The 27,123-nt window shown below is 42.8% G+C and overlaps 1 protein-coding gene across 1 annotated transcript in view; it reads left to right on the forward strand.

The window, feature by feature from the left end:
* The window catches only part of GALNT9 (polypeptide N-acetylgalactosaminyltransferase 9), a 219,979-nt gene that overhangs the window by 63,719 nt on the left and 129,137 nt on the right, over positions 1-27,123 (forward strand). The window contains exons 3-4 of the mRNA XM_065417861.1: positions 13,802-13,968; positions 16,340-16,514. Of these exons, the coding sequence (XP_065273933.1) occupies positions 13,802-13,968; positions 16,340-16,514 (342 nt within the window). The remainder of the gene's footprint in view (positions 1-13,801; positions 13,969-16,339; positions 16,515-27,123) is intronic.

A 27,123-nucleotide genomic window follows, 5' to 3' on the forward strand; every position in this document is an offset into this window, starting at 1 on the left:
AGCTATCTCTGTTGTCCAGCATAGTCCAAATGCATACCCAGAAATTGATTTTCATGCCTCTTAAAAAGATACTGGGAGGAAATTGTTCCCAGCCATTCTTCTTAAGCAAATGTCCTTATTAAACATATCCCTGTTAAGAGGCATTGACTGTATCATGACAGTCTTGAGGTCTATGGAATCCACTATTTTTTCTAGATTCTTCAATATTTATTCTTACTGGATTTCCAGCAGTTACATATTTGTAACGAAACCAAGAGAGACTTTCTCCCTGTGCAGGCAACCAAGCTCCATATTAGATACTTTATCTCATAAAACCGTAATAAGTTACCTCATCTTGAAACATCAAGACCACAATACAATGCAATAACTGTATTCCCCGACAGGAAGCAAAATGTTTCACACAATTTTGTAGGGAATTATTAGTGTATTAACTAACATGCCCCCTGATTCAGGAAAACACGTAAGCAGATGGTTAAAGTTAAGAATGCACATAAGTACTTTTCCCCAAATACGGATGGACTCAGGGATGTGTTTAGGTGCTCTCCTGAATCAGGCACCTAAGGAATGAAAGTTTTTATTGTACAGGGAAGGAGACATCTCATAAGCACATAACTATTCACACATGTAACACATGCATTAATCTTTCTGGTTAAAATTAATGTACTCATTTATTGTCCACATGTTTTTCTTTGATTTGATCTTTTCAAGCCAGTGGTTCTCAAACTTTATTCCATGGATAACCAGTGGCCTGTGAAATCTTTTTCTAGTGATTCACAGAACATAATTTATTGATAACCATGCCCTGAGGGTTTGGAGGTGGAGAAGCAGTGGTCTATGGAGGGCCCTTTCCACTTGAAAATGCTCTGAAAATGCATAGAACTCTAGAACAAAGTACACTACACCACTGACAGTAGATTATTTCTGATACCATCTGCCCAATTATTTGAAGCTGCATTAGCAATGGCACTTTCTCTATTCCTCTTCCCCTGTACCTGTAGATGTGTAGGTGAAAATGTTTATCCCTATTTCACTTAGATCCTTTGCCTCAAACATTAAAACACTTAAAAGATTTCCTTTCTCCAACTTCCAGAGAAAACTCTCCCCAGATCTGTCATGCAAAGAAGTTGAATACTCTTCGATGAGTAAACAGAATACAAATTCCCCACCTCTGGGTGCACTTGGGTTAATAACACTAAGGCAATAAACCAGGACACTAGCTCTAGGTCATATATTTATTTTCAGGCAGTGAAGAAAAGGCAGGAGCAAAGCTTCAGTATCATTTTTATCTTGAGTTTAATGTAAACTGCATTGTGACCCTCTGGGGGAACAGTATCCTAATGAGACATTCACAAAGTGGATGAAATCTTACTTCAGTTTCTGACTGAGACAAGTATGAGCTTTTTGGCTGGAGATAACTGAAACATGTGACTTTCCTTCTGGAATTCCCTTTCGAGTTTTTAGGGGTAGAGTATGACTTTGCAGCAGAACCCAAAAAGTGGGTTTTTTTTTAAATATTATTAATGTTGTTGAACTACTGTCTATGCCACAGAGATATATTTTGTACGATTCAGGCTAGCCCATCTTTACATCATTTTAAAGCAAATTACATACATACACATTAATAAAGACAGAGAATGCAACACTGGCCGTTAAAGCAAAGGAGAAAAAAAATTAAGTGGCTATTTGACAATCGAAAGCCACTTTTAACAGGTAGTGTACCCCTCCGTCAGTTCCTGAAAGTCAAGAAGCAGCCAGCCAGCCACACATGAAACAGACACTTAGCTGGCTTCCAATTCCATAATGTACTACAGACATTAAATAAAACAGTGGGTGCCCTTATGCCTACCTTCATCTATTTTCTCTGGTGTGTGCATGACAGTTGTCCTTGCCTTTTGTGCATATCTGAATGGCCTCTTGTTTGACTGTTCACTCCTCCAGTAGCCCTGTATTTGTACATGGTTAAAAAGGTACATCTTGCTGTTTAACCATTTGACCAGAGATGAAAGTAGGTCTCCTACAAAATAGGGATGAGCCCATGTTGCCAAACATTGTGTTTCCTCCAGAGACTATAAGAAACTTCTTAGGTGAAGTAATAGCAACGAATAATTGCATTCAGCTGTCCTCCTCACGCTGCAATGTGACAGTAAAACCCTAATGGAATCCATGAAGAACTTAACAGTAGTTGCCTTTAAAAACTTTTCTCTTACCTCGCAGAGCTTAGTAACATTACAGCATTCCCTGTATGCTCCAGTCAATATGGAGCATGTCTGGTCAGTCAAAATTAAGCAAAACACATTGAATTTTGAATTTTTAACACTTGCAACAAAATCTTAAAAATCCAAAGAAAACCCTATACATTTACGTAATTAATAAATTTGAGGATGCAGCAACCTGCTCATTATGCAGATGGGAAAAGAGGTTACATTCCTGGAATAAATTATTAATTTGATTTTATGCTCTGTACCTCTTAGTACTGCCTAGAACTTGAAGTGAAAGGGCTGATACACTGCCAGAGAAGGTGTTTTCTTGAGATCCCCAGTCCAGTTTTCCAGCTCTAAGAGACCTGTGGAAACATCCAGACCCTTAGGTACTTAGGTGAACTAAGCCAAACTTGTTGAGGTTCACTCATTGTTTTCTGTAAAGTTCCCTTCTTGGGAGCTTGTCACATCCCCGTGGAGAGGAAGAGGACTTCCCAGTAGGAGGGCATGTTGGAGTTCACTACTGGTGATGCAGCAGGAAAGATGATTACGTTGACTTTGAATTGCCAGGTGAAGGCCAGCGACCTCTGGCAGGAAGTGTTTGTGTATGTCAGAGTGCAGCAGCAGTCTGTGTGAATGTATTTGCTATTAGAAATGTATTTAGTTAATCACTTAGCTGAATAATTCCTGGTCATCTGTAGCTCAGTCATGAGCAGTTCATTGCGAACATTCATTATTTGAAATTTGAGAGGTCTTAGTTTTTATTGGACACGCAGGTCACATGGTATTCTTTCTGTTCTCTACTTAGATCACTGTAGCTCTTAGAATTGGGTTTCAACATAATAATTCAGAACTATCTTTCTGACAACACTTGTATAAAATGTGCTGTTTTTTGTGACTATTTTGGCTAGTAAATACTTTGGATCAAATTCACTGCTGGTGTCAGTTGGTGCAGCTCCAGTGAATATGGCCCTTTTTTTAGTATCCCTTTACCTGATTTTCACATCCACCTGATTTCTGGTTTGAATTTCAGGTTCAAAGAACCCCCAGATGTCAAAGGTAGACTTAGTTAATGTCAAGTTTGGTCTGATTTTGCTCAGAAGCTGGGAGTCCACAGTTCACTCAAAATTGGGATCAGGATCTTGTTGAAGGATTTGTGCACCACTTGATAAACCTTGTGAGTTTTCAGTTATTAATGAGAGGCCTGAAATCAGGCAGGATTCCTCATCATTTGGAGCATCGGTTTGAATATTCTGCACAGCTTTGTATCTACCTGCAGCACTAAAACAAAAATAAAGGCATGTGGGGGATTGGATTTCTTTGGGTTGTTTTAGGGTTTTTGAAAGCATCTGTCAGCTTCTGCACTAATTTCCAATCAGGTAATTACTTGGTGATGCAGCGTGCCTACAGGCAAAGGCAGATCATGTTGGACACACTAGGGGAGAGGGTGAAAATTTCCTCCAGATGGTGTTTCTAAATGTATTAGTAAGTCAGGATAAGTTACCACAACAGTTAAATACCTTTCCTCCCAGAAGGATATGAGAGTGAATGATGTAGTTTTCATTCATTTTTCACCTGTTAAGAAAGGTTCACTGTGAAAGTGACTGGAGCTACTTTAAATGAAGCATCGTTAAAAACATATAATTAAAATATGTGACTACTAGACCTAATGGGTCCGATTCTGCTATTACTTGCTTGATGTAAGCCAGAAGTAACTCAGTTGAAGCCTAATGGACCTCTTACTTCTACCAGTTTTAAACACGGTTGACTTCAGAGGAGCAGCTACAGCTGTGTAAAAGTCTTAAACTCAGACTGCAAGCCCCTCTGAGGCAGGGACCACTTTTTATTATGTATGAATAGTGTCTAGTACAATGGAGAGCCAATCCCTGATTGCAGCCTCTAGGTGCTCCTGAAATACAATTTATAAATTTAATAAAAAAGTGAGAGAAGAATCAGGCCTAATGGAACTACAGTGGTGTACAACCAGTGTGAGATCAGAATAAGTTTTCCTGTATCTTTTCAGCCTGAAACTATCCATACTTAGTGTATCATTTAAATGATTCATGGCTGCGTTGGTTTAGAGTTTAAAGAAGAGCCATGGGCAGTTTACACCAGCTGAGGCTCTGCCCCCGTATTGTGAAATCCACTTCTGCTGTAGCTTGACATGTGTCACGCCTGAAATTTTGCACAGAAGTACCACAGGACAGAAATCTCTGGAAAATGTAGCTTGAGTGTAGAAAATGGGAAGGAAGAGACAGACAAGACCATAGTGTAGACAGTCATACGTTCATATTACACAGAGTGTAAGTCAGGAAGGGGTTATTAGTATTTATTATTATATTTCTGATAGTGCCCACTATGTGCCAGGCATTTTTCAAACACTCAGGATGGATGGTCCATACTCTGAGGAAGGAAGGGGATCTAAGAGATGAAAGCAGCGAGGTATATATGCACCTTGCCTCCACTTCCTGGAGTGTCACAGGGGTATATACCAGGGCTTGCTGTCCCTCAACAAGAACCAGCACTGGAGGACATTGATATCTAGGAGTGACCAGTGACACAGGTTTATCCTGCCATTCTGCAGCTGCAGCCTTGTACCATGCTGTCATAAACAGATAGTTAAGGGTTAATGCCTCTTTTACCTGTAAAGGGTTAAGAAGTTCACCTAGCCTAGCTGACACCTGACCAGAGGAACCAATGGGAGGACAAGATGGTTCAAAGGGATTTATTTCCTTCACTAATACTCACTACTTAATAAGAGGCTGAATTCTGGAGCTTTCCCACTCCGGTCCAAAGTGAAACTCACAGACAAAGGGAACTTCCCTCCTTCCCTTTGAACCATCTTGTCCTCCCATTGGTTCCTCTGGTCAGATGTCAGCTAGGCTAGGTGAACTTCTTAACCCTTTACAGGTGACACATGCATTTGCCAATGGTGAGACGTTGAGGCAGGCACTTCTGCTGTTACTACATCGCTAGCAGTGAGCTTTTCCTCTAACCATCCTACAGGTCCTACCATCTTCAGATCCACTCCCTCTCAGTGGGAATGTGGCAAGCGCCCAAGAGAATACATCTTGGGAACCTTGCACATCTAAAGTGAGGGTGTGATGGGGTGCCCACCCTGCACTGGCCCTGAGAGGGTTAAAACCAGCCTAGGGAGGCAGCCGAAGGAGTGGCTGCAGGGGAAACAGCCAGTTAGGGTGGTGGCTGCAGACAATTAGGGCAGCGGCTGGAGCAGCCAATCAGGGCCCAGCCGGCCCATATAATAGGAAGCTGCAGACCAGAATGAGTGAGTCTGCTCCAGGGAGCCCTAGGGAGAAGACTGGCTTCCTAGAGGGCTCTTGGTGGGCTGCCAGGACTTACAGGCTTCAGGCCTTCGGAAGAGGGCAAAGGAGCAGAAGGAACTGAGGCTGCAGGGAAGTGACCCATGGAATAGAGACGGTGAGCTGGAAGGAAGAGGCAGCAGGAAGCTACTGTTTGCAGGGTCCCTGGGCCAGGGCCCGGAGTAGTGGGTGGGCCTGCTCCCTCCCACTAGCCACTGAAGGAGCGGCCCGGCTGTGGACTGCCAAGCTGCTGTGAGGAGTGGCTGGACTCTTGTCAGAGGAGTCCCCCGGTAGGGGAAGAAACCGGATGGTGACACGGCCAGAGGGCTGTGCTACGAAGCAGAGGCCGAGAAGAAGGAGCCATAATGGGTCTGCAGGCGGAGTCGAGAATGGGACAGCCACCACCACCAGAGGGCGCACCTGCTGGGGCTGAGCTAATTCCCGAAACGCCCAGCAGGAGGCGCCAGTGTGGTGAGTGACCTTGTGACAGAGGGGTATGAGTTTGATGCTTAGGACATAATAGTTATTTTTGTTGGTGGGTACGATGTGGCAGCAGGTAAGCCAGCCTGAATATATCAGTTTCTCTCGGTCAGATTATCACCAGTAGAAGTCTGTCAAAACTCCCTTTGCAAAAGGCATCTATAGCAGAGCAAGGGCCAGTTGGTATTAGGCTCCAAAAGTTCATTTCCACCATTGAGAATAAAAGTGATCAGGAAACAAGGAGCTGCTGCGGGGAAAGAGTGAAAACTGACATTAAATCAATGGATTCAGTTAGAAATGGCATAGAAAATGACAGTGTATCTGTTAGAATGTGATTCATGGTTTGATTATTATCAATAATAATGACACCTCTCACTTAATAGCCTTTATTTGAGATTAGCACAGGGAAAAAAAAAGATTTGGCTCAAGTTCTGCTGATGAATGTGTGTGTTTTCTCGTTTGCTTTGAGTGTGAAAGAAGGAAGTATGAAATGGAAAAGGGGGAAATTCCAACAGGTGCAACAATAGACCTTTCCATCACAGTTAATGAGAACTCTGGAGATGACCATGGAATCGGTGTGTGAAGTTCGATGTGCACCAGGGATACGGGAAAAGGGATTATATTAGTTTATCTGACTGGCTTTTGGTATTTATTTCCTAGGCACTGACATATTGTGCTGGGTGATGAAGTAAACGGAGAGGAAGCAACAGCTCCGTCTGAAGAGCTCACAATCCAATAAACAAATCCTACAAAGTGCAACGTGGGCGCAGACCCTTTCACCTATCCAGAGCCCCAGTGGGGCTCCCGGTGGGAAAGAGAAGTTTGCCTGTATGGCGCATCTTGCAGGACTGGGGTTTGAGTTACACAAAGGGAACAGGCACATCATATACGCAGTCATTGTTAGAGATGAAATTTTTTTAGAACATGTTTCTTTCCATACTGGATTAACATTGAAAGGCTTCAAGAAGGAGAGATTTCACTGAAGAGTGAGAAGGATCATGGGTGTTGAATGTTTGCTTGTGGGGTTTGTTCCTGGTTGAGTAACAGGGCTGCAAACTAGTACTTGAGAAAACCAGAGAGTTCAAAAGAGAAGCAGAAAGTCTAGTATTGGGAAATGATTGGTATGACTTCAAGATTCTCTGTGTTTGTCAGTGTGAAGTCCTGATAGGGGTTCTCAAACTGGGGGCCCTGACCACTTAGGGGGTCATGAGGTGGTTACGTGGAGGTGGTGAGCTGTCAGCCCCATGCATGGCCATGCCAAGGACTGATAGCCCCACCATGCCTAGGGGGGTCACACTCAGAGACTTGCTATGTGAAAGAGGTGACCAACACAAAAAGTTTGAGAACCACTGTATAGTGGATTCCTTTGAATAATGCATACAATGAACGATGATCTCCTGCATTCGGGGCGGGGGGGGGGGCAAAAGACCCCCATCCATTTGGCATCACACAGTTCTTTCAGCACTGTAATTGACTTTGCTCTTAGGGAAGAATCAGGAGATAGGATACAAGGATCAGCTTCAGTTAATTGGACAAATGCTAGTGTCGTTCAGTGATCCAAAAACTGGCTGGACATACCAGTCGATGCCAACGTGCAGTCGTCAAATACTTCAATGTAAAAAAGCAGATAGGAATGTAATGATGTTTGCAGAGTAGGAAAAGCACAAAGTATTTTCAGCTGCCATTTTGGAAGAACTTGGATCGTTAGTGCTGAGCTAATGGCTCTGAGGACCTGTCTAGAATAACAAGTCAATTTACTGTTACCAATCTGAATTGCTCCTTATCTTGTATCTGCTCATCTCCAACTAAATTGAAGTGTGGAGAAAGAAGAATGTGTTGATTTTCTTCTGTAGTGATAAAGGTGGCTTGAGACAGAGGAGGCCTATCAGGCAATACTGTTTTGGAAAAGATTATCCATATGGAAAAAATCCTCCAGACATAATATTTCTAGATTTAAAAAAAAAAATTCTTGAAGAGGCTCTGATTTCCCTTTCTTCCCCCAAGTCAAATGTAATCATCTCCTCCTTTAAGAGGAGATTTGTTATCGGACCTCTTTCTTCACACTGATGGGAACTTCTGATTATATTATCAATCCAATGGGAAAAAACGGAAGCATATCTTGAACTCACTAGTTTATTATTTTTGTCCCTTTATTTTAATTCAGCAGGACAGGGGGAAAAAATCATTATTCTACAGGAAGAGATGGTCGTAGAATACTGCAGTCAATCATAGGACTGTAAGGGACCTCAAGAGGTCATCTAGTCCAGTCCCCTGCATTCAGTACTTTCCACCAGGAGGAATAATATTTTTGATTAGGGTTATTAGAAAAATTAGGATGCGGCTGGAATTCTTTGTTGGAAAGATCCAGCATTCATAAAGGCAATCAGTTCTACAGTCGAATTAGCCTTGTTGATTAATAGAGTTAGAGCTAACTCCTAAAACAAAGATCATCAGTTCAGATGTGTTAGCACTGAAAAGTGTCTCTCTGCTTATTGTGCCTGTATTGAATGAGTAGGTGCTCTCAGTCCATTTCCTGCTGGATGAGTGTTCACATCATACAGGCACAAAAAAATCACTACATCTAAACTAGCTGACATCCTTGTTGGAATGTGTGTTTTTATATTCCCCCTAAAACAAAAACCTGAAGGGGAAATGTAAAAACACACATTCCGAAGGATGTGGCATTGGGGTGTGTTCCGAAAGGACTAAAGATGGAGAATCCTATTGTTAGCAAGCTTGTCTGAGAGAGGGTTTTATTTTGGGGAGGGGGGGAAGAGTGGTGGGGTAGGAGGTAATCTCCCCCAGAACAAGGGGCTGGACTTGATAACTTCTCAAGCTCCATTCCAGCCCTACATTTCTATGGTTCCCTGATTCTATATGCAGAACTTTCTCACTTGTTTTACCCCCTCTTTTTCTTCCCTCCTCCCCCCTTTTTCTCAGCATTTCTGACATCCCCCCCCCCCCCCCCATGGCCAGAGTCTAGCAAAGCGCTTAACACATGCTTAAGTTTATGCACATGAGTAATTCACTTGAAGTAATGGGGGGCATTTGTGTGTTGAAACATAAATACGTGTTTAACTTCTTTGGGATTAGACTGGGGGGAAAATATGCACATATCCAATCATTAAAAGTAATCTGTATTGATGCTAGTTCTTTTGTTCCATTTCTTGTCTTTTTCATTTGCTATTTGATAGTGATTCTCTACCCCTCTGGCCCCCACCCTGCCATTGGCTTGAAAGGATGAAATCCAATCCCTTCAGAAATTCTGCAAGGAGTGGTGATGTTTTTTCCTTTTGTTGCTGGAATTAGGAGCCAAGTTTCTGCATGTACATTAGATCCATCTGTAGCTGAAAAGCAAGAGATAAACCCACAGTAGTACCCATCCTACTGGTTCGTTGGAAAGAATACATTCTCTATTAAATACTTTAAAGATTCATGAAGATTATTTGAATATCCCAGGCTAAGGTCGTCTGAGCCTTGCACTAGATTTTACACGTCTATCATTTGCTGTGAGCCACTGTCATAAGTGGGACTGTAAAGTAAACAGAAAGTTGTGGCGAGGGTGCACTGTGAAGAACAAGGCGCAACACTTCTGTTTGGGATTCCCCTCCATGTGAGTGGCGTGCATGTAAAGATGTTACGTCTTCATTGTCGTCTCTCTTTTCCTGGGCTAGCTGTAGATTTTACAACACATCTCCAATTTATCCGTAATCTCTCCAAATCCTCTTTATCTCCCTCCTTTCATGGCAAGCCATCCCAGGCCTGCAAGGCAGCCCATCACAGCTTTGCCTGCTCTTCAGATCCTTTCTCTGCCAATAGCTCAAGGCGAGGAGGGAAATCTCAAACTGGTGGTACCTCTTTTTTGTGAGCTTTCCTTCCTTACCCACTGGGGAAGTAATTGCTCCATTTTAGGCCCAGTATAACTTCTGATGCTATGTAATCTTCAGTAAACCTTTGGGCCTGACACAGAGGGAAGAAACAACTTGTCACGGAATGTGGGGGGACACAAGGCCCTGCACCCCCGGCTTCCTGTGATTTACCATGACTCTCAGCCAGCCAGTAAAGCAGAAGGTTTATTTAGACGACAGGAACACAGTCCAAGACAGGTCTTGCAGGCACAGACAACAGGATCCCCCCCAGTTAGGTCCATCTTGGGGTCCCAGGGCCCCACAGCCCCCTTGGGAGGTCAGAGCCCTGTCTGCCTCCCAGCCATTCCACCAGCCAGCTCCTGAAAACTCTCCTGCAGCGACCCCTCCCACAGCCTTTATTCAGTGTCCCGGGCAAAGGTGTCACCTGGCCTCTAACCCCTTCCTGGGTTCTCATGTTACATGCTCAGGTATCTTCCCTCAAGGCCAGTCTCCCATCCCCCAATGCAGACCGTCCTAGCCAACCTCCCCTGCCTTCCCAGCCAACACTCCCCACTCAGCATTCAAAGACCACATTAAGCACAGTCCCAGTTCGTCACACAACTCTTTTTAGTTTACTTTCATGAGCACTCTATCTACTGTACTTTTATGGCCCCGTTCCTGTGGTATCTGAGCACCTCATAAGTGCTATTATCCCCATTTTACAGAACTGAGGCACAGAGAGGCTAAGTGATTTGCCTAAAGACACATAGGAACCCTGTGGCAGAGCAAAGAATTAAATACAGCTTTCTCACATATTAATGCCCTAACCACTGCACCATCTTTTCTCTCTAAGCCACTCAGCTCAGTCCTACTCTGCTTAAGGTTTATGAAACACCTAGATCACATTGAATCTGCTCAGCGGCTTAACACAGGTATTAACATATAATCACTCTCAAGCTAGCATTACATCATCTCACTGGCATCGTTACTCCTGCATCAGGAACTTTTGGCCTAATTGGGATCTCGCATGAGCATGACACCTGTATAACCCAATTGATTCTGGAGTTGCTCTTGATTTGGGAGCAGTGTAAACAAGATCAGAATCAGACCCATGATACCTTTATTTACAAGTCCTGCTATTCTATTGCATGCTTTCACTGAATACCCCGTGAAACCCTTCAAGGTGTGTGCAGGATCCCATGCCCCATAGTGGGAAATCCAGCATCTTCCATACTTTTCAGCTGGCAACTCTGCGTACTGCTGCATTTTAAAATAATGATCCTGATTGACTTTGGATACATGCTGGTATGAGTGAAAGGAGAACTGGGCCCAAAGAAAGGCGGCTTTAACTAGTAGAACTTTCACAGCTCTTGCAATACTCTGCTCTTTGCCAAGTTACTTTTAGACAACACCAGAATGCTTCTTATACAAAAGCTATGCTCAGTGGTCTTCTCTATAGCACAGATCACTGGCAAGTGGGCTATAAGTAGCTGTGGTAACACTGTAATCAATGACACGGCCGCACAGTCTCACAGAAAATAGAGTTGGGATGAGTAGAAATTATGAGTAACGGCTCGTTTTTTAAATTCATAACAGATTTCCAGAGGTTACCCAGCAGTCAAACCATTGTCATCCCCAAAAAACTAACTGCTAATGGTGGGGAAATAAGTCATCATTATGCCGAAGTGATGAGCAAAGAGGTCAAAAAGTTTGACAAGAGCAGGAAAAGTCATTTCCTATGGTATCATTAGCAGTATTTTAGAGGATAGGCTCCGTAATTGCTATGATAATTGCGAGTGAATTTTGGCTGTGAGAACATGTAGGTAATTTTTTAAGTTCATGTCTATGTTAGTGGGAGAAATTTTCAGTAAAATGAGGCAGAATGGTACCGCAGAAGGGGCACTGACTGGGAGACATAGACGCTCTTCCTGGCTGTGCCGCTCACCTGCTGTGTGAAGCATCCACACCTTAGAGAGAGAGAGTGGCACTAGCAGGGCCGGCTCTGGCTTTTTTGCCGCCCCAAGCAAAAAAAAAACAAACAAAAACCTGCGGGACAGCCGGAGCGGCGAAGGAAAAAAAAATAATAAAAAAAAACAACCGTGGAGCGCGGCCGGAGCCAGGGTGCAAACTGGGACTCCCTGCGCTGCAGACGTGCCCCGGGCAGCTGAGTGCGCACCCCGGCTAGGAGGGGGAGGGAGCAGGGGGAGAGAGAGAAGGGGGGCGGCCAGGGCTTCCTTCAGCTGGGGCGCTTGCCACTCGGCCCCTCCCACCGTGCCGCCTGCTCCACGCTGCTCCCGCCTGCAGGTGAATTGAAGGTCGGCGGGGAGGGAAGGACGTGGGCTGCCGGGCTTGCTGCAGACCTGGCACCGGCTGGGGCAGACAGAGCGCGCAGCCCGCTCCCAGCAGGGCACTACCCTCCTCCCCGCCGCCGCCCCCCTACAGGGCGGCCGGAGCAGCGAACCAAAAAAAAAAGGAAAAAAAGGGCGGCCCTGCCACTCTAGGATTGGACGGAATGCTGCCCCTTAGAATCTGCCGCCCCAAGCACAAGCTTGCTCGGCTGGTGCCTGGAGCCGGCCCTGGGCACTAGGGCAGAACAGATTCAGGCAGGGAGGACAGCCTTCATTAGTGATATGGTGCTCACCTGTTTAAAAAAACCCAACACTCTATCACAGCTGATAATAAATATTTTTCCAAGTTCCAATACCGATCCATTCAGATAAAGAGACCTAAAGGCCATTTGCAATGCTGCCACCTGATAACTCCCAATAATCACTGTCCAACCCACCTGTTTGCATAGGGTGGGCATATGGATGAGTATTTGGACCTTTTGACTTTACGGTTTTGGAAGCATTGTATTTTGTTGCATTTCTTGCACCGTATTAGATGCACTTTTGTTTTCTTCTCTGACTGACATCATCGCTGAGACCAGTGCACAAAAAGGGAGTTCACAATGCTCAGAAGAGTGTGCCTTAGGGAACTCACGCAGCAGAGCAGCTGAGCTAGCACGTATTTTCAAGTCGCTGTGGGAGAGGTTTTGCAACTTTTGCAAAAATTCACACGTTTTCCGATCCCACCAAAGTTCTTTATTTCTGTATTTTCAACAGAAGCAACGAGTTTAATTCACAGCAATAACCTTGTCCTGCAATGAATTCACTGTGCTGGTGTAGACAATTCATCCACCACGTAGGTCTCAGTAGTCTATAAAAATGAGCGTAGCAACTGTAGAGGAAATGAGAGAATGGTCTGTGGAGGGCAGGAGTAAGCCAGTATTTATCCCAGGCTTTCTCTTTGCTTTATCCAAAACTTCATGTAGGGACTGATTTGTAAATATGGTCTCACAAATTGTGGAGATAAGTTTTGTAAATACATCCATTTGTTTGCAAGCCGGACAGCTGCACAAATAACATTTGTGGGGGCAAATTCTTGTTTGCATGGGGAAATATGGTGCTGGCTTGGGTATAAATGGGGCTCACATGAAAAATATTCTGTATAATTTTGAGATCTACTTTTAGGCCAGTTGAAAATATGGGGCTTGAGCCAACTTTCTTTTAAGTCAATTGACTTCATGAGCAGAAGCGGGCCATAGTCCTTAATGTCTTGTTTCCACCTATTTCTGGAGTCTTAGAGTAAAACATATATAAGTTGTACAGCATTTCATTTTGTATGAGACAATTTTAACCTTGCTGCAACTAAAATCCTCTACAAATTCTGCCTACGTGCAGGCATATGCAAATATATGGTTCTGTTGTCATGATTAAATGTTAGCAGCACTTAACTAGGTGATTTTTCTTCAGGGCTAAAATGGTCTTCATTTGTACCCAAATAGTGTGTACCTGGGGAATGCCATTCATTACTCTGTGTCCAAATGCTGGGGAGGAGAGAGATGAAATCCAATCTTCTGCATGTTTAATATCTGTCTCTTACTGGGTTCTAGTTCTCGCCTTGTTCTCTCCAGGTGCAAACAGATGACCTATTCCGATGACCTGCCCCAGATCTCGGTGGTCTTTATTTTTGTAAACGAGGCTCTGTCTGTCATCTTGCGCTCAGTGCACAGTGTTGTGAACCATACCCCATCCCATTTGCTCAAGGAGATCATTCTGGTGGATGACAACAGTGATAACGGTGAATGGCATTAACACCTGCTTTTTTTCTCTTAAGTATTTTATCCTGTCTTTTATAATGAGATTAAATTGTGAATTGAAATAATTTAGTTACTTCTAATTTAAATGTACTTTTCGGACGTTTGAATGGAACAAGCCTAATCTGAACACATCTGAAATAGCTGAGAGGGGGAGCATCAGAAACCTAACGGCAGATTTATAAATAATGGCCTAGATCCTCAGAGGATGTAAATCCCTTAGCTATGATCTAGTTTGCGTCAGTGGTGGATCTGGCCCAGAGACTCCAGGTATACAAAACTCAGTCACGCTGGCAAGAAGCTACTCATGTGCGAAGTCCCATTGACTTCATTGAGACAACTCATGTGCGTAACAACTTAACTAACATGAGTAAGGCCGTATGGTAGAACTTAATATATTTTAGTCTCTTGCATAAAATTCTTGATAGAAAATAAACCTTCACCAATGTTGTCTATTTTAAAAAAAAAAAAAGGTTCAGACAGTTTATTTGATCCCCCAAACTTCCAGATTCAGGACAATGTGTCGATTATTAGCTCAGAAGATTAAATAAAGCAATTATACTTACAAAGGAAATCAGAGTTGCTGACTCTCTTTAAGGTTATATTCTGTTTTCATTTACACCGGGATAAATTGGACACAATTCCAGTGAAATGAATGGAATTGTTCCCAGTTTACCTTGGTGTAACTGAGATCTGAATCAGGTTCTGAAACTTTTATTTTTTTTGGTACTCAACAGCTAGTAATTAGAGTGCCAGAATCATACTACAAGAATACGCACAAAGCCAGTCTAACGGTAAAGTAATATAATTAACTAATACAAAAATAGCATGTGTGTTAACTAATATCATTTCTTAGACAGAACTCAAAATGTAGGTCAGCATGATATTTGAGGTGTTAACAGTCATTATGGCTTAATTAGGTTAGTAGCTCCCTTAATAGATTAGAAGAGTTTAAATCAGCAAACTGCATTTTTTGGGGTTATGTTTTAGGTATTTTCTGCTTATTTCAAGCTCTAGGATGCATATCACATCTTAAGACAGCTCCACTTAGAATAAGATCTCAAGTGTAGCATTTTCTGGAAAGCCCAGCAATTTGAACCTTCCTGTATTCGGATACTTCTCTTTCTCAGGAACCTCAAAAGAGAAACCAAAAAAAAAAAAAAAAGACCTGGAAGTACTTAATCAGATTCTGCTCTCGGTTATACCAATGTAGGTATAGAATCATTTAGTGGAGTTACTGGGGATTTACATGAGTGTAACTGAGAACAAAATCTCCCTGAGGCAGCTTTTGCAGCTAGTCTCCACTGCTGAAGATTAACCAGCTCCTTTGATTTGGCTGGAAATTGTTCCTTTCTCTAACATAAGCCATGAGAATGGAGGGCTCTAATATCACTTAAGCCACTACAAGTTTATCTAGCGTTTAAAAAAAGAAAGTATTGTAAATAAAATCGAGTGTAGTAATAGTAATAGACCAGGCTGAACTTTTTAAAGTACAAAGATGTTTATTCATAATCAGTCCATTTATAAATGTATTGAAAGGCGAGTAGCATGCTGATGAGTTCTGAATCACATGTAGGTGGATGAGTGGAAAGTGACACAGATGGGAAGGGGTCTGTTTAGATATACAGTATCAGATTCCGTTTTAAGAGGATGGTTTGTGGGGGAGGGCTGCTGAATTACATTTAAGTGCAAATGCTTCTGATCTTTCAGGGGCCTGCTTCTGATCTTTCTCAAGGCCCAATCTAAAGCCCATTGAAGTCAGTGGCAAGACTCTTGTTGACTGGTGTACATCAAGAGTAACTCTCCTGATGACAATTGAGTTGCGCTGGTGGGTGATCAGAATCAGGCTCACAGAGACTGACCTGAGCATGTCCGAAGTTGTTAGGGGACTTGTACAGGAATCATTATTTTGAAACTTGATGTTCTCTAAACATTGGACAAAATCCTGAGCAGTGCTGAGTCATCTGCAAATTCCCAAGTGGCCCAGTACTGAGGGTCTTATTTAGGCAAAATGCCTATAAAAGTCAGTGTATAAAATCTGATATTGGTCCAGAGTAACACCATTGATTTGCATGGGATTACTCTGGGTTTACATCACTGTAACTCAGAACAGAATTTGGGCCAAGCCAAGACCTTAGAACTGGCCCCATGTACATCAGTGGAAGTGCACGTGCCTAGCACCTCTCGGAATAAGGCCAATTGTTCGGGAAAGTCTCAGCCTCAGAATTATTTTTGTGTCCATGGGCTTAAAAATGTTTGTTCCAGGGTAAATCATATTTAAATAAAATATTATGTGGTGACTATATATTCTCAGTGGAAATCTCTTTTGAGAGCATGTGTGTGTCTTTTTTACAGTTGAGCTGAAGTTTAATCTGGACCAGTATGTCAATAAGAGATACCCAGGCCTGGTGAAGATAGTACGCAATAACAAACGGGAAGGACTGATTCGAGCCAGAATCCAAGGCTGGAAAGCAGCAACTTCTCCGATTGTTGGTTTCTTCGACGCTCATGTTGAGTTCAACACTGGCTGGTAAGGCATTTTGATGGCAACATGGATGTCTTTACATGCTGGATTTCCCACAGGGAGAGTATGCTGCAGTGCAAACAGCAGCGCTATGTTCCCAAAGCTTGTGAATGAGATTTTCTCAGTGACGGGAGCCAAAGAATTCCAGTGATGAGCTCGCTCTAGGCTTGGGAGCATTAGCAGTTTAATTTGAGTAATGTTTTTGGTTGTTGCAGCGTTACAGAGAGTTGAAGTGTCCTGCAATGGCTGCCAGATTCATTAAGGACTGTCATTCTAGCTCCTATGCAGTTCAACGTACAGGGAAACAATTTGCATGGAAATCAATCTGAGATCCCTGAAGTGAGCAAATGGCGAAAAACCATTAAGCAAGTTCTGTGCTCAAGGACATTTTAAAAATAGATTGTCGAGTACTTTCATTTCATTGTGTTTTGTTTACTCGCCATTGTTTATAATTTCCTCCTAGAAGCTTGAATATAAACATGATTTTTTTCTATATATTTTCTTGCATTTACGTTTTGGGGGGGAAATTGAATTATTCCCTGTGTTTCTAATGCGTCTTGAAATCAGTATGCCTCTTTTTGTTTGTTTTCCAAACCAGCAACTCTGGTGATGTGAGCATAGCTCTGAGTTTAATGGGCTAGATTCTCAGGTGGGCTAAATCTTTGAAGCTCCATTCACTTCAATGGGATCAAGCCAGATTACACCAATACCTGTTGTGGTATAACTCCTGAAGAACCAGCAGAGCGAGCACAAGAGCAGAAAACACTATTTTAGCATAAGTTGCGCTGGACCTTACAGTGTATTTCTTTTAAAAGAACACGATTTGGCAACAGGAATGAGTTTATTAAGAAAATAATCCATATGTTAATGAATTTCCCAATAGGTAGCACTGCTGGAAGTAGGTTATGAATAGACTCAGCTGAGAAAGGACAGCTGGGACATATAGAGTGAATGTCTTTCCAAAAAAAAGGAATTAATTGTTGATTAGAAAACACTGCTGTGCAGTTAAGTGTTTGTGTTTTGGGGGTCTGGAGGAAGTTTAAAAAAAAAAATACCCAAAAAGTAGCTCTAGGTATAGCCAAGGAGTATTCTCTGGGAGATACTTGACTACAACAGCCCTGTAGATTTTGGGGGGCAGTTATTTTTGTTGATATGTTTATGTCTCGCAAGTCTTTATAAAATAAAAGCTGCAATAAAATAAGTTCTGTCGCACTGCAGCTGATGGGACTTTTCCTGGGCTATTTCACATCAGGCACTACAATTACACGGGGAGCGATTCCTGTGCCTGTGGTAACAATGTTAGAGTGGCTCATGCTTTGTTTTTAACCAGCAGATACACAGTGTCACTTCAAATGATCTTCAAATGTCAGTGGGAGGTCATGTTGGCTACAGAACAGGGCAGAGGCCTGGGTTCTGGTACTGGCACTTAGCCTATCTGAGCCTCCGTTTCCCTTTCCATACAGTGAGGAAAATGATGCTGATCTCCTTTGTACGGATGTTGAGATCTACTGCTGTAAATGGCTGTGGAAAAGCTAGGTGGTGTAACTACACAGTAAGATGGGGTTGTTGTTGTTTTCTTTTCTTAAAGCTTGTTGTTTTGTAGTAATGTCATGGAGGATCGAGGTCAGCATGGACAGAACCTAATACAGTAAATGAGACTGTGTGTTAGGGTGACCAGATGTCCTGATTAAAATCGGGAGTGTCCCGATATTTAACCCTTTGTCCCGCGTTCGAATCAATGTACGCCTTTTGTCCCGATATTCAGGTAAGGAGGCGAGCGGGAGGGAGCCAAACTCTCCCCTCCTTGCCTCCTTCTCCCCCCACCCCCCAGCATGCCGCGTCCCTGCTCTTCCCCCCCTCCCAGCGCTTCCCACCACCTAAAAGCTGTTTGGGGGCGCTTAGTGCTTTCCAGGAGGGAGGGCGGATGCTTGGGCGGGAAGAGGTGGGGGGTGGGCGAGCACCCACCTAGCAGAGGGGAAGTCGGCACCGAAGGGGTGAGTGGCAGGTGGGGAGGGTGAAGAGGCAAGCGAGCAGCAGGCGGGCGGGGTGAGGAGGCGAGCAGTGGGTGGGGGACTGAGGAGGGACGCAGCACGCCAGCAGGGGGCCGGGGGATGAGGAAGGGCGCGGTGGGGGGGGGGGCAAGCGGGGAGGGGGCGGGACCTGGGGCAGAGTGGGGGCAGAGCCTGGGAGGAGCGGGGGTGGACTTTGGGAAGGGATGATGGCACCCCAATGTGTCCCGATATTTTAGTGTTGTGATCTGGTCACCCTACTGTGTGTATACCATTTAAAAGCCTCTATGGACCAGCGCACCCATTCTGGAATGCGCTCCTCTCAACACGTGCTTAACACCCATTATTACCACTCAGCCTGAATCTGCAGCTACTTTGAGAGCATCGCCCCCTTTTGTGAGAGCTCTGCTCAGGCAGTGGCTGCAGAGTGGAAAGCAATCAGAATAGCAAACACACATCGAAAGGATAATGTATCCCTTTGCTTCAGAGGCACAAGTGGAGGGCAACAACACTGCTACTTTATCTTACTCCTATTCCCGCTCCCCTTCAAATCATGGGCATGTCTACTACCATCTCCACCCCTGAATTTCTGCTCTCCTTGTTTCCTCCCAGCTTTAGAGTCCCCACCTTTAAGGCCTCATGTAGTAGCCACTCCCCTTGTTTTTCCCCTTCCAGACGATATGGACTTAAAGGAGCTCCTGTCAGTCTATCTTCCTGCTTCATTTTTCAAATGGAGTTACTGTTAAGTACTTTGTGTTTTACTCCCACCCCTTATCAAGACAAGGAATGGGAGATTCCAGCCCTGGGATTCAATCCTAAATCTTTCACATGCCAGACCAAGGCACTACCCCATCTACATTCTCTCATTAAGGTTCTGGTCGTGTAGGAACTACTTTTTCCAGATTGCAAATTTATAATAATATACTCAGATGGCACATAAGTTGTTTCCATTGAGACCTGCATACCTTGTCTTTTTGAGGCGACTGAACAGAAAACGTGGCTTTTCCTGTGGAAAAAAGCTCTGGCTTTGTGCTCAGTTTGTGGTGTAACCAGTGAGTGGTGTGGCTGTAATGCAGTCTGCTTGTGTCCCGCATCCTATTAACAAAATAGCACTGAAAGGAAAAGAGACTGAAGTTATGTGGACAGATTTTTTTTTTAAGCGAATGTCAACATTTTTGGCGAGGGTTAAGTAAATTCTAGTCTCTTCTGTTGACACTCAGAGGATGCAAGACTGAGATAGTAAATGTACACTAGGACTTAATCACACCAGGTTGGTCCCTGAATTTCATCAAAATAGAGCAGAGGTGAGAGTCACAGTTTGATTCAGCCAGGTTAGCCCGTGATTTGGAAGGCAAGTCTTCTATATCAATCAGGAGAGAGATGGTGAGACTGTGACTTGGATGTTAAACATAAATGATCTCATATGTTTAAACACTTTCCCTAATCATACAAAAAGAAAAGGAAATGGTGTTGTGTATTTGAAAGGAAAGCAAGTCATTGATGATATTAGTACGTGAAATGAATATTTGGCCTTAAAACAGAGCAGTGTTATTTGCCTCTGGGCCTTTTTCACATCTTCATTCTCGCTATCGGGTCTGTACAGTATGTGGTTACTGCATTTGCAAACATCATAGAATTATGGAAATGTAGGGACCTTGAAAGGTCATCTGATCAAGCCCCCTGTGCTGAGGCAGGACCAAGTAAGCTTAGACATCCCTGACAGGTGTTTGTCCAACCTATTCTTCAAAACCTCCAGTGATGGGGATTCTACAACTTCCCTCGGAAGCCTGTTCCAGAGCGTAACTACCCTTATAGTTAGAAAGCTTTTCCTAATATCTAACCTAAATCTTGCTTGCTGTGGATTAAGCTGATTACTTCTTGTCCTATCTTCAGTGGATGTTCTCACTGTTCTCTTTATAACAGCCCTTAACATATTTGAAAACTGTTATCAGGTTCCCCCTCAATCTTCTTTTCTAAAGACTAAACATTCCCAGTTTTTTTTAACCTTTCTTCCTAGATCTGGTTTTCCAAACCTTTTATCATTTTTGTTGCTCTCCTCTAAACTCTCTCCAATTTTATCCACATCCTTCCTAAAATGTGGTGCCTACAATTGGACACATTATTCCAACTGAGGCCTCACCAGTGTCGAGTAGAGTGGGACAATTACCTCCCGTGTCTTACATACAACACTCCTGTTAATACACCCCAGAATATTAGCCTTTTTCACAACATTGTAGATTCATATTCAATGTGTGATCCGTTACATCCCCCACTTCCCTTTTAGCAGCATGCACACCTAGCCAGTTATTCCCCATATTGTAATTATGCATTGCTTTTTTCTTCCTAAATGTACTTTGCTCGTCTTTACTGAATTTAATCTTGTTGAATTCAGACCAATTCTCCAGTTTGTCAAGATCCTTTTGAATTCTAATCCTGTTCTCCAAAATGCTTGCAATACCTCCCAACTTGGTATCACTTGCAGATTTTAGAAGTATGCTCTCCACTCCGTTATCCAGGTCATTAATGAAAATCTTGAATAGTATCGGACCCAGGACTGACCCCTGTGGTACTCCACTCGGTATGCCCTCCCAGTTTGACAGTGAACCATTGACAACTACTTTTTGAATCTACAGTCTTTCTGTAGGAACTCAGAGTAATTACATATTCAAGTTATCCTTGAGTTGATAGGTTATTATTAGGGTGGAGTCAACCTGAAAATTGGCAATGAACAGAAGGTTCAGTTTCTCTCTGAGGCTGTTGAGTGACCACTAAGCTTCTCTGAGACAGCAGTGCAGGGTGATCCATTTCTGGGTCACAGCAGTGATATCCATGTTTCCAACTACAGAGTCAGCTGGAGGATCTGAAAACCTTCAGCTCTTCACAGTCATTTGTTGTTTATGGACTTTTCCATTCTGATCACCCACTGTAGTGTCTAAGCTCCTCACAGATATCCATGAATATATCCACACAGCATGCCAGTAAGTTCCCAATGGGAGAACTGGGAAATTGTGACTAACCCAGATTCGCACTGAAAATCTGTGGCAGAGCTGGGAGTTGGGCCCACACCTCTTGAATCCCAGTCCAGTGCCTTAACTACAAGCCCGTCCCTCCATCTCTGTATCATTTTTGCTCAGGGCTGCATCGAACTACTGGGTTGTGGTGAATCAGTGTTGCTGTACTGTGGAGTAAATAAAACATCATTAATGATGGTTTGTTGTTCTAATGACTGGTTTTTGAATGGAACCAAAGAGTCCCAGTGAATTGAGTCATTGGCTGATAAAGGTGAACATTACATGCAAACTCATGACTGAAAAACTCAGCATAGACCATCTTTAATTGCTTATCCGTGATATCACCAGCACAGGGCTGGTTTACCTTCTGCACGGTGACTCGGCAGGTTGATTCATAGAAAATAACTTTTATTAAGCATAGGTGGCCCGTCACTTTCAGAAAATAAAAATATTTCCCTTTAAATAGTATTTATTCCCTTTGTGCATGCTGTTTTCCATTATATTGCACTGCACCATGGTGTAGGCTTTTGCAGCATAACTCTCCCAGGAGACTGAGTACAGTCTTGTAGGAGGTAAAAAATAGGCTGAAAGCTGGCGGGTCAAATTAACTATTGAATTATTCAAATTGTGCTGTGCTTAATTGCTACTTTTTTGCCTCTTAGGTGCTGAAATATATTAGTGCAGGCCAGAGATTTTCTATTGACCCATTCCCCATAAGTGTTTCTTTAATGTGAGCTGATACTACTTCTGTGGCAGGAATAAGTGGAGAGGACTGGCTAAGAGGGAGGCCATTACCATTAATTCTCAGATGGAGCTTTCAATTAGAATCGTGCAATAATTTCACCAAACAGTTCTTTTGTAAAATTCCACCTGTCCTGCAGTAAATGTTCTTCTTTTTTACAGGAACTCAATGTTAATCAACGGAAGTCAGCCTGCAGGGCTGCAAATCTCTGCAAAACAGATGGAACTGTTAGGGTCCAAGACTGCAAATAAATATGTGGATACCCAGGGCCAGATCCTTACCCCCATCCCCTCTGGCTGCTCTGATCCATAGCCAGAAAGCCAGTTACCTGGGTATTATGCTAAAGGGGAATCCCCATATGGCATAGAGGTGGATATACTGGCCCAAAGCCCCCTGCTACTCAGAGCTTCTTGTATAAGGGGAGGGAGGTGCTGGGGGCATGGCCCAGGTAGAAGGGGCATGGCTGGAGTACTGGCATTCAAAATTTTCTTGGCTGCTGGTGCAGCCCATTTAGCACTGTTGCAGCTGGGTGCAACTCAAAAGAGCCATACACCAGGGGTGGGTGGAAGCATAAAGCCAATGATGCTCCTCACTCCCAGCTGCACCAGTTTCAGCACCAGTGTAGCTTGAGGATCTGGCCCCCACAGGCACACAAGTTTGTATAAGATGCAGAGACTTCGTTACCTTTCTGTACATTTGGAAGTCCCCGGCATAAGTCCTGCAGAGGTGTTCTGTGGTCTCCGATCCCAATCAATTTCTGGATGCCATAGGTGTATGTGACAGGGAATGAGCCTATCTGTGTTTGATATTTTTTTCTCTGCTTATGTCTTTTTAAAATTGCACAGCTATTTCTCATTTTCCATCTTCCTCTCTTTTTATAGGGAACACACACATAGCAGGAAGACACAGGCGTACAATAGGCTTTGAAAGAAGTTGAGTTGGGAAGAGTAACTGGGAACAGAGAGTTCTGGTGAGATAAGGAGGGAAGGTCAGGGGTGAGATACTGGGAGAGGGCTGCAAAAGAATACAATGCACAGAAGGTACAGGATGATGTCAGTGTTTTAACAATGTAACATTGTGATGAGCCACGCACAACGAGCCCTCGGATGCATCGTGCCGCTCACACTCCAGCCCAGGGGAGTTGTGCAATCATATGTGAGAGCAGAATTAGGCCTTCATCGTTCAGTTGTGTCTCCCTGCAGCGCAGTGGAGTTCTGCATTCACTCTGTATATGCCAACTTTCTTTCCATGCCGTCTATGCTTTTTATTTAGATGCACCCCATTTTCCAAATAAGCAACACACTCATGGCTTTAGGTTACAACCACTGCACAGCCGCAGTTAACTGTATTACAGAAGATGTGGAGCATAACATAGCATCCCATCTTTGAGATGGAGCGGGAGAGAGTAAGACGACAGAGAGGAAAGAACTTGAATTAAGTTATCGGGGAGGGGGGTCCATAAAGAGTGCTGGGATCCATAAAAGGAGACATAATGACTTGTATCAGAGGGGTAGCCGTGTTAGTCTGGATCTGTAAAAAGCAACAGAGAGTCCTGTGGCACCTTTAAGACTAACAGATGTATTGGAGCATAAGCTTTCGTGGATGAATATCCACTTCATCAATGACTTGCTTTCCATCATAGTTGTGCCTAAGCCCTAAATGGAGTTATGTAGTACTGTAGTAATTAAAAATAGTGCTAGAGAATGGAGTGTTGCCATAAAAAGCAAAGGGGTAAAAGGAGTTCATTAAGAGATTTCAATATACAAAAGAGACCGAGAGAGCTTAGCACAGAAGAAAGGATCCGGGACGTGAGCTATGTATCCTGTTGATCTGTGACTAGCGCAGGCCCATCTTTGGAGATTATCCCCAGAAGCAGGTGTTCTTTTACAGTGTAGAAAACATGGATCTTAATGAAGTTAGAGGGAACCAAGCTTTCGGTATAGCTTTGTGGGGCCCCAGGTCTAGGGATACAATTTGAGACCTGCTGTTTTATACATGAATGTGTAGTGCATTATGTTGTACTGGGATTCTCAAGATGTACTTTAAAGCAAGGAAAAGGCTGATTTCCTAGTAATCAATAACTGACCTGGAGACAATGCTGAGGCTGTTTTACTCAGCCACTTTTATTATTCCAGGTCTGCTTTTGTAGGGACCTGCAGGATGTTATAGAGATATTTTTCACCCTACTATAAAATTCTGCTTCTTAACAATCTTGGGCAAAAAGCTATGGACCAAATTCCACCATCATTTGAGGTGATATGGCATGTCTAGGGACAGATGTAAAACCTATGGCTCTTTGGTTCCCAGTTGTGAAAAGCCCCTTTATGATCACCCTTTGCTTATAGCATCACCCCTCTATAACTCTAAGATTGCAGGTAGAGAGTTCACAGTAAGTGTGCGCTTTGCAATGCACTTATCTCATAGATTCCATAAGGGACAATTGGGAACTTCCCCAACGTAATTCCTAGAGCACATCTTTTAGAAAAAAACATCTAATCTGGATTTTAAAATGGTCAATGATGGAGAATCCATCACAACCCTGGTAAAATGTTCCAATAGTTAATTACCCTCACTGTTAAAAATCTACACTTTATTTCTTCTCTCAATTTGTGTAGCTTCAACTTCCAGCTGTTGGATCACATTGCACCTTTCTCTGCTAGACTGAAGAGCCCATTATCAAATATTTGTAGGTACTTATAGACTGTAATCACATCACCCTTTCACCTTCTCTTTGTTAAGCTAAATAAATGAAGCTTGTAGTCTATCACTATAAGACTTTCTTTCAGTCTTCGGAACTTCCTCAGTACTTCAAGACTTATTGAAAATCAACATTAGTGGTCCAGCAAGCTCCTCAGCCAGCTCTATAAAAACTTAGATGCAAGTTATCTGGAACTGCTAATTTAAAAATGTCTAATTATAGTAAAAAGCAACAGAGTGTCCTGTGGCACCTTTAAGACTAACAGATTATAGTAACTTTGTTTAACATCTTCCAGAGATAATAGTGGAATGGAAAGAGAGTTATTATCTTTATATCATAGACTCATAGAAGTGTAGGACTGGAAGGAATCTTGAGAGGTCATCTAGTCCAGTCCGCTGCATGAGACTATACCATTTGTTTTTCCCCAAATACAGACTATTCATTAAACACTTCTGCCTTTTCTGCATTATTTTTGATAATTCTACCATTCCATTTATATCTAGTAATGGACCAATTCTTTTTGTTACTGATATATTTTAAAACCACCTTCATATTGTCCTTAACTCTGCTGGCCATAGATTTCTCCTTATGTCCCTTTGCTTCCCTTATCAACTTTCTACAATTCCTAACTTCTGATTTATAGTCATCACTATCAACTTCCCCTTTTTTCTATTCAATATATATTCTTTTTAATATTTTTTACAACTGCCTTCACTTCCCCTCTAAACTAGACCAGCTGTTTAACCAACACAGCCTTCCTCATCAGTTGTAGGATTCTGGCTTTGGGGACATCTATTAAAGTATTTTTAAATGATTTCCAATTATCACTCACACTTACCTGATTCAATTCTTCCTCACAGCTGATTTAGATTTTTTTTTTTTTTTTTAGCTTTGTGAAATTGGCTCTGTTAAAGCACCAAATATATATACTACTGGTCTCAACTTTATTTTGCATGCACATTACCAACGCTACTGTTCATTTTTAGTTCTGTGATCAGTTCCTCTTTATCTGTTAGGACAAGGTCTGATAAAGTATTGCCCCATGTTGGCTGCAACACTTTTTGAATGAGGAAATTGTCATTTAAAATGTTTAGAAATTCTAAGGATGTTTTCATTCTGGCAGCATGAGACCCTCCAACATTGTCACTCAAATTGAAGTCCTCCATGATTGCGCAGCATCTAGAAAGCTTCTTTTTCCAAAGCATTTATCAGTCATTTAGGATCAATTTTGTAGCTTAATGGAGTACATGTTTCAGACAGCAGAAGTGTACTAAAATTACTTAGTTGAATAAAGAGAGAAGCATACAGCGTATGCCATGTGGGCTTTTGAGATTTATGAGGCAGTGCCAGCATACATACGGAGGACAAGCCAGAAAAGCAACTCCAACTATTCGTCTACCTAAACAACGTAGAATACTCACTGAAGCATCCTCATTGCTTTTCAGTGATGCAGACAAGAGCTATTCAGATTTGGCAGCCAAACAGCTGATCTTTAACTCTGAAGCAGGCATGTTCTGCAGTGTTCACGCTATTCTGGCTGGTGGGCTGCAGGTCTGAAATCTCAAAGGGCAGTTCAGAAAAGCTGATAAAAATGTTAGGTAGAACAGATGGGGAATTTCCTCTCTCCTCTTGCAACGCGAGGAAATGGGTCTGATTTTTTTTAACTCTCTGAGCACTTAGTTACTGCACAGACATACCTAGGGTAATATTTATTTGACTATCTTAAATGGAGAAATATGTCTCAGTAGATTTATTGTTCTATGTATGATAAAATATATTGCCAGTGAAATTTAAGACTGCATATAAAATCATATGGGAAAACACTTTCTGTTTATACAGATGATGTTTTTTAAAAATATTTGAATGAGATTAGCACCCCATTATGCCAGGCACTGGACAAACATCACAAATACAGACTCTGTCCCAGTGAGCTTAAAATCTAAGACAGAAAAGCGTGGGAGGGCAAACAGGCACAAACAGGTGAAGTGACTTGCTCAACGTCACAGAGCAGGTCAGTGGCAGAGCCAGGAACAGCACCTGCATCCACTGAGGCTACATCTACACTACGGGGGGGGGGTCGATTTAAGATACGCAAATTCAGCTACGCGAATAGCGTAGCTGAATTCGACGTATCGCAGCCGACTTACCCCGCTGT

The sequence above is a fragment of the Emys orbicularis genome, chromosome 16 (genome assembly GCF_028017835.1).
Source record: "Emys orbicularis isolate rEmyOrb1 chromosome 16, rEmyOrb1.hap1, whole genome shotgun sequence".
Classification (NCBI taxonomy): Eukaryota; Metazoa; Chordata; order Testudines; family Emydidae; genus Emys; species Emys orbicularis.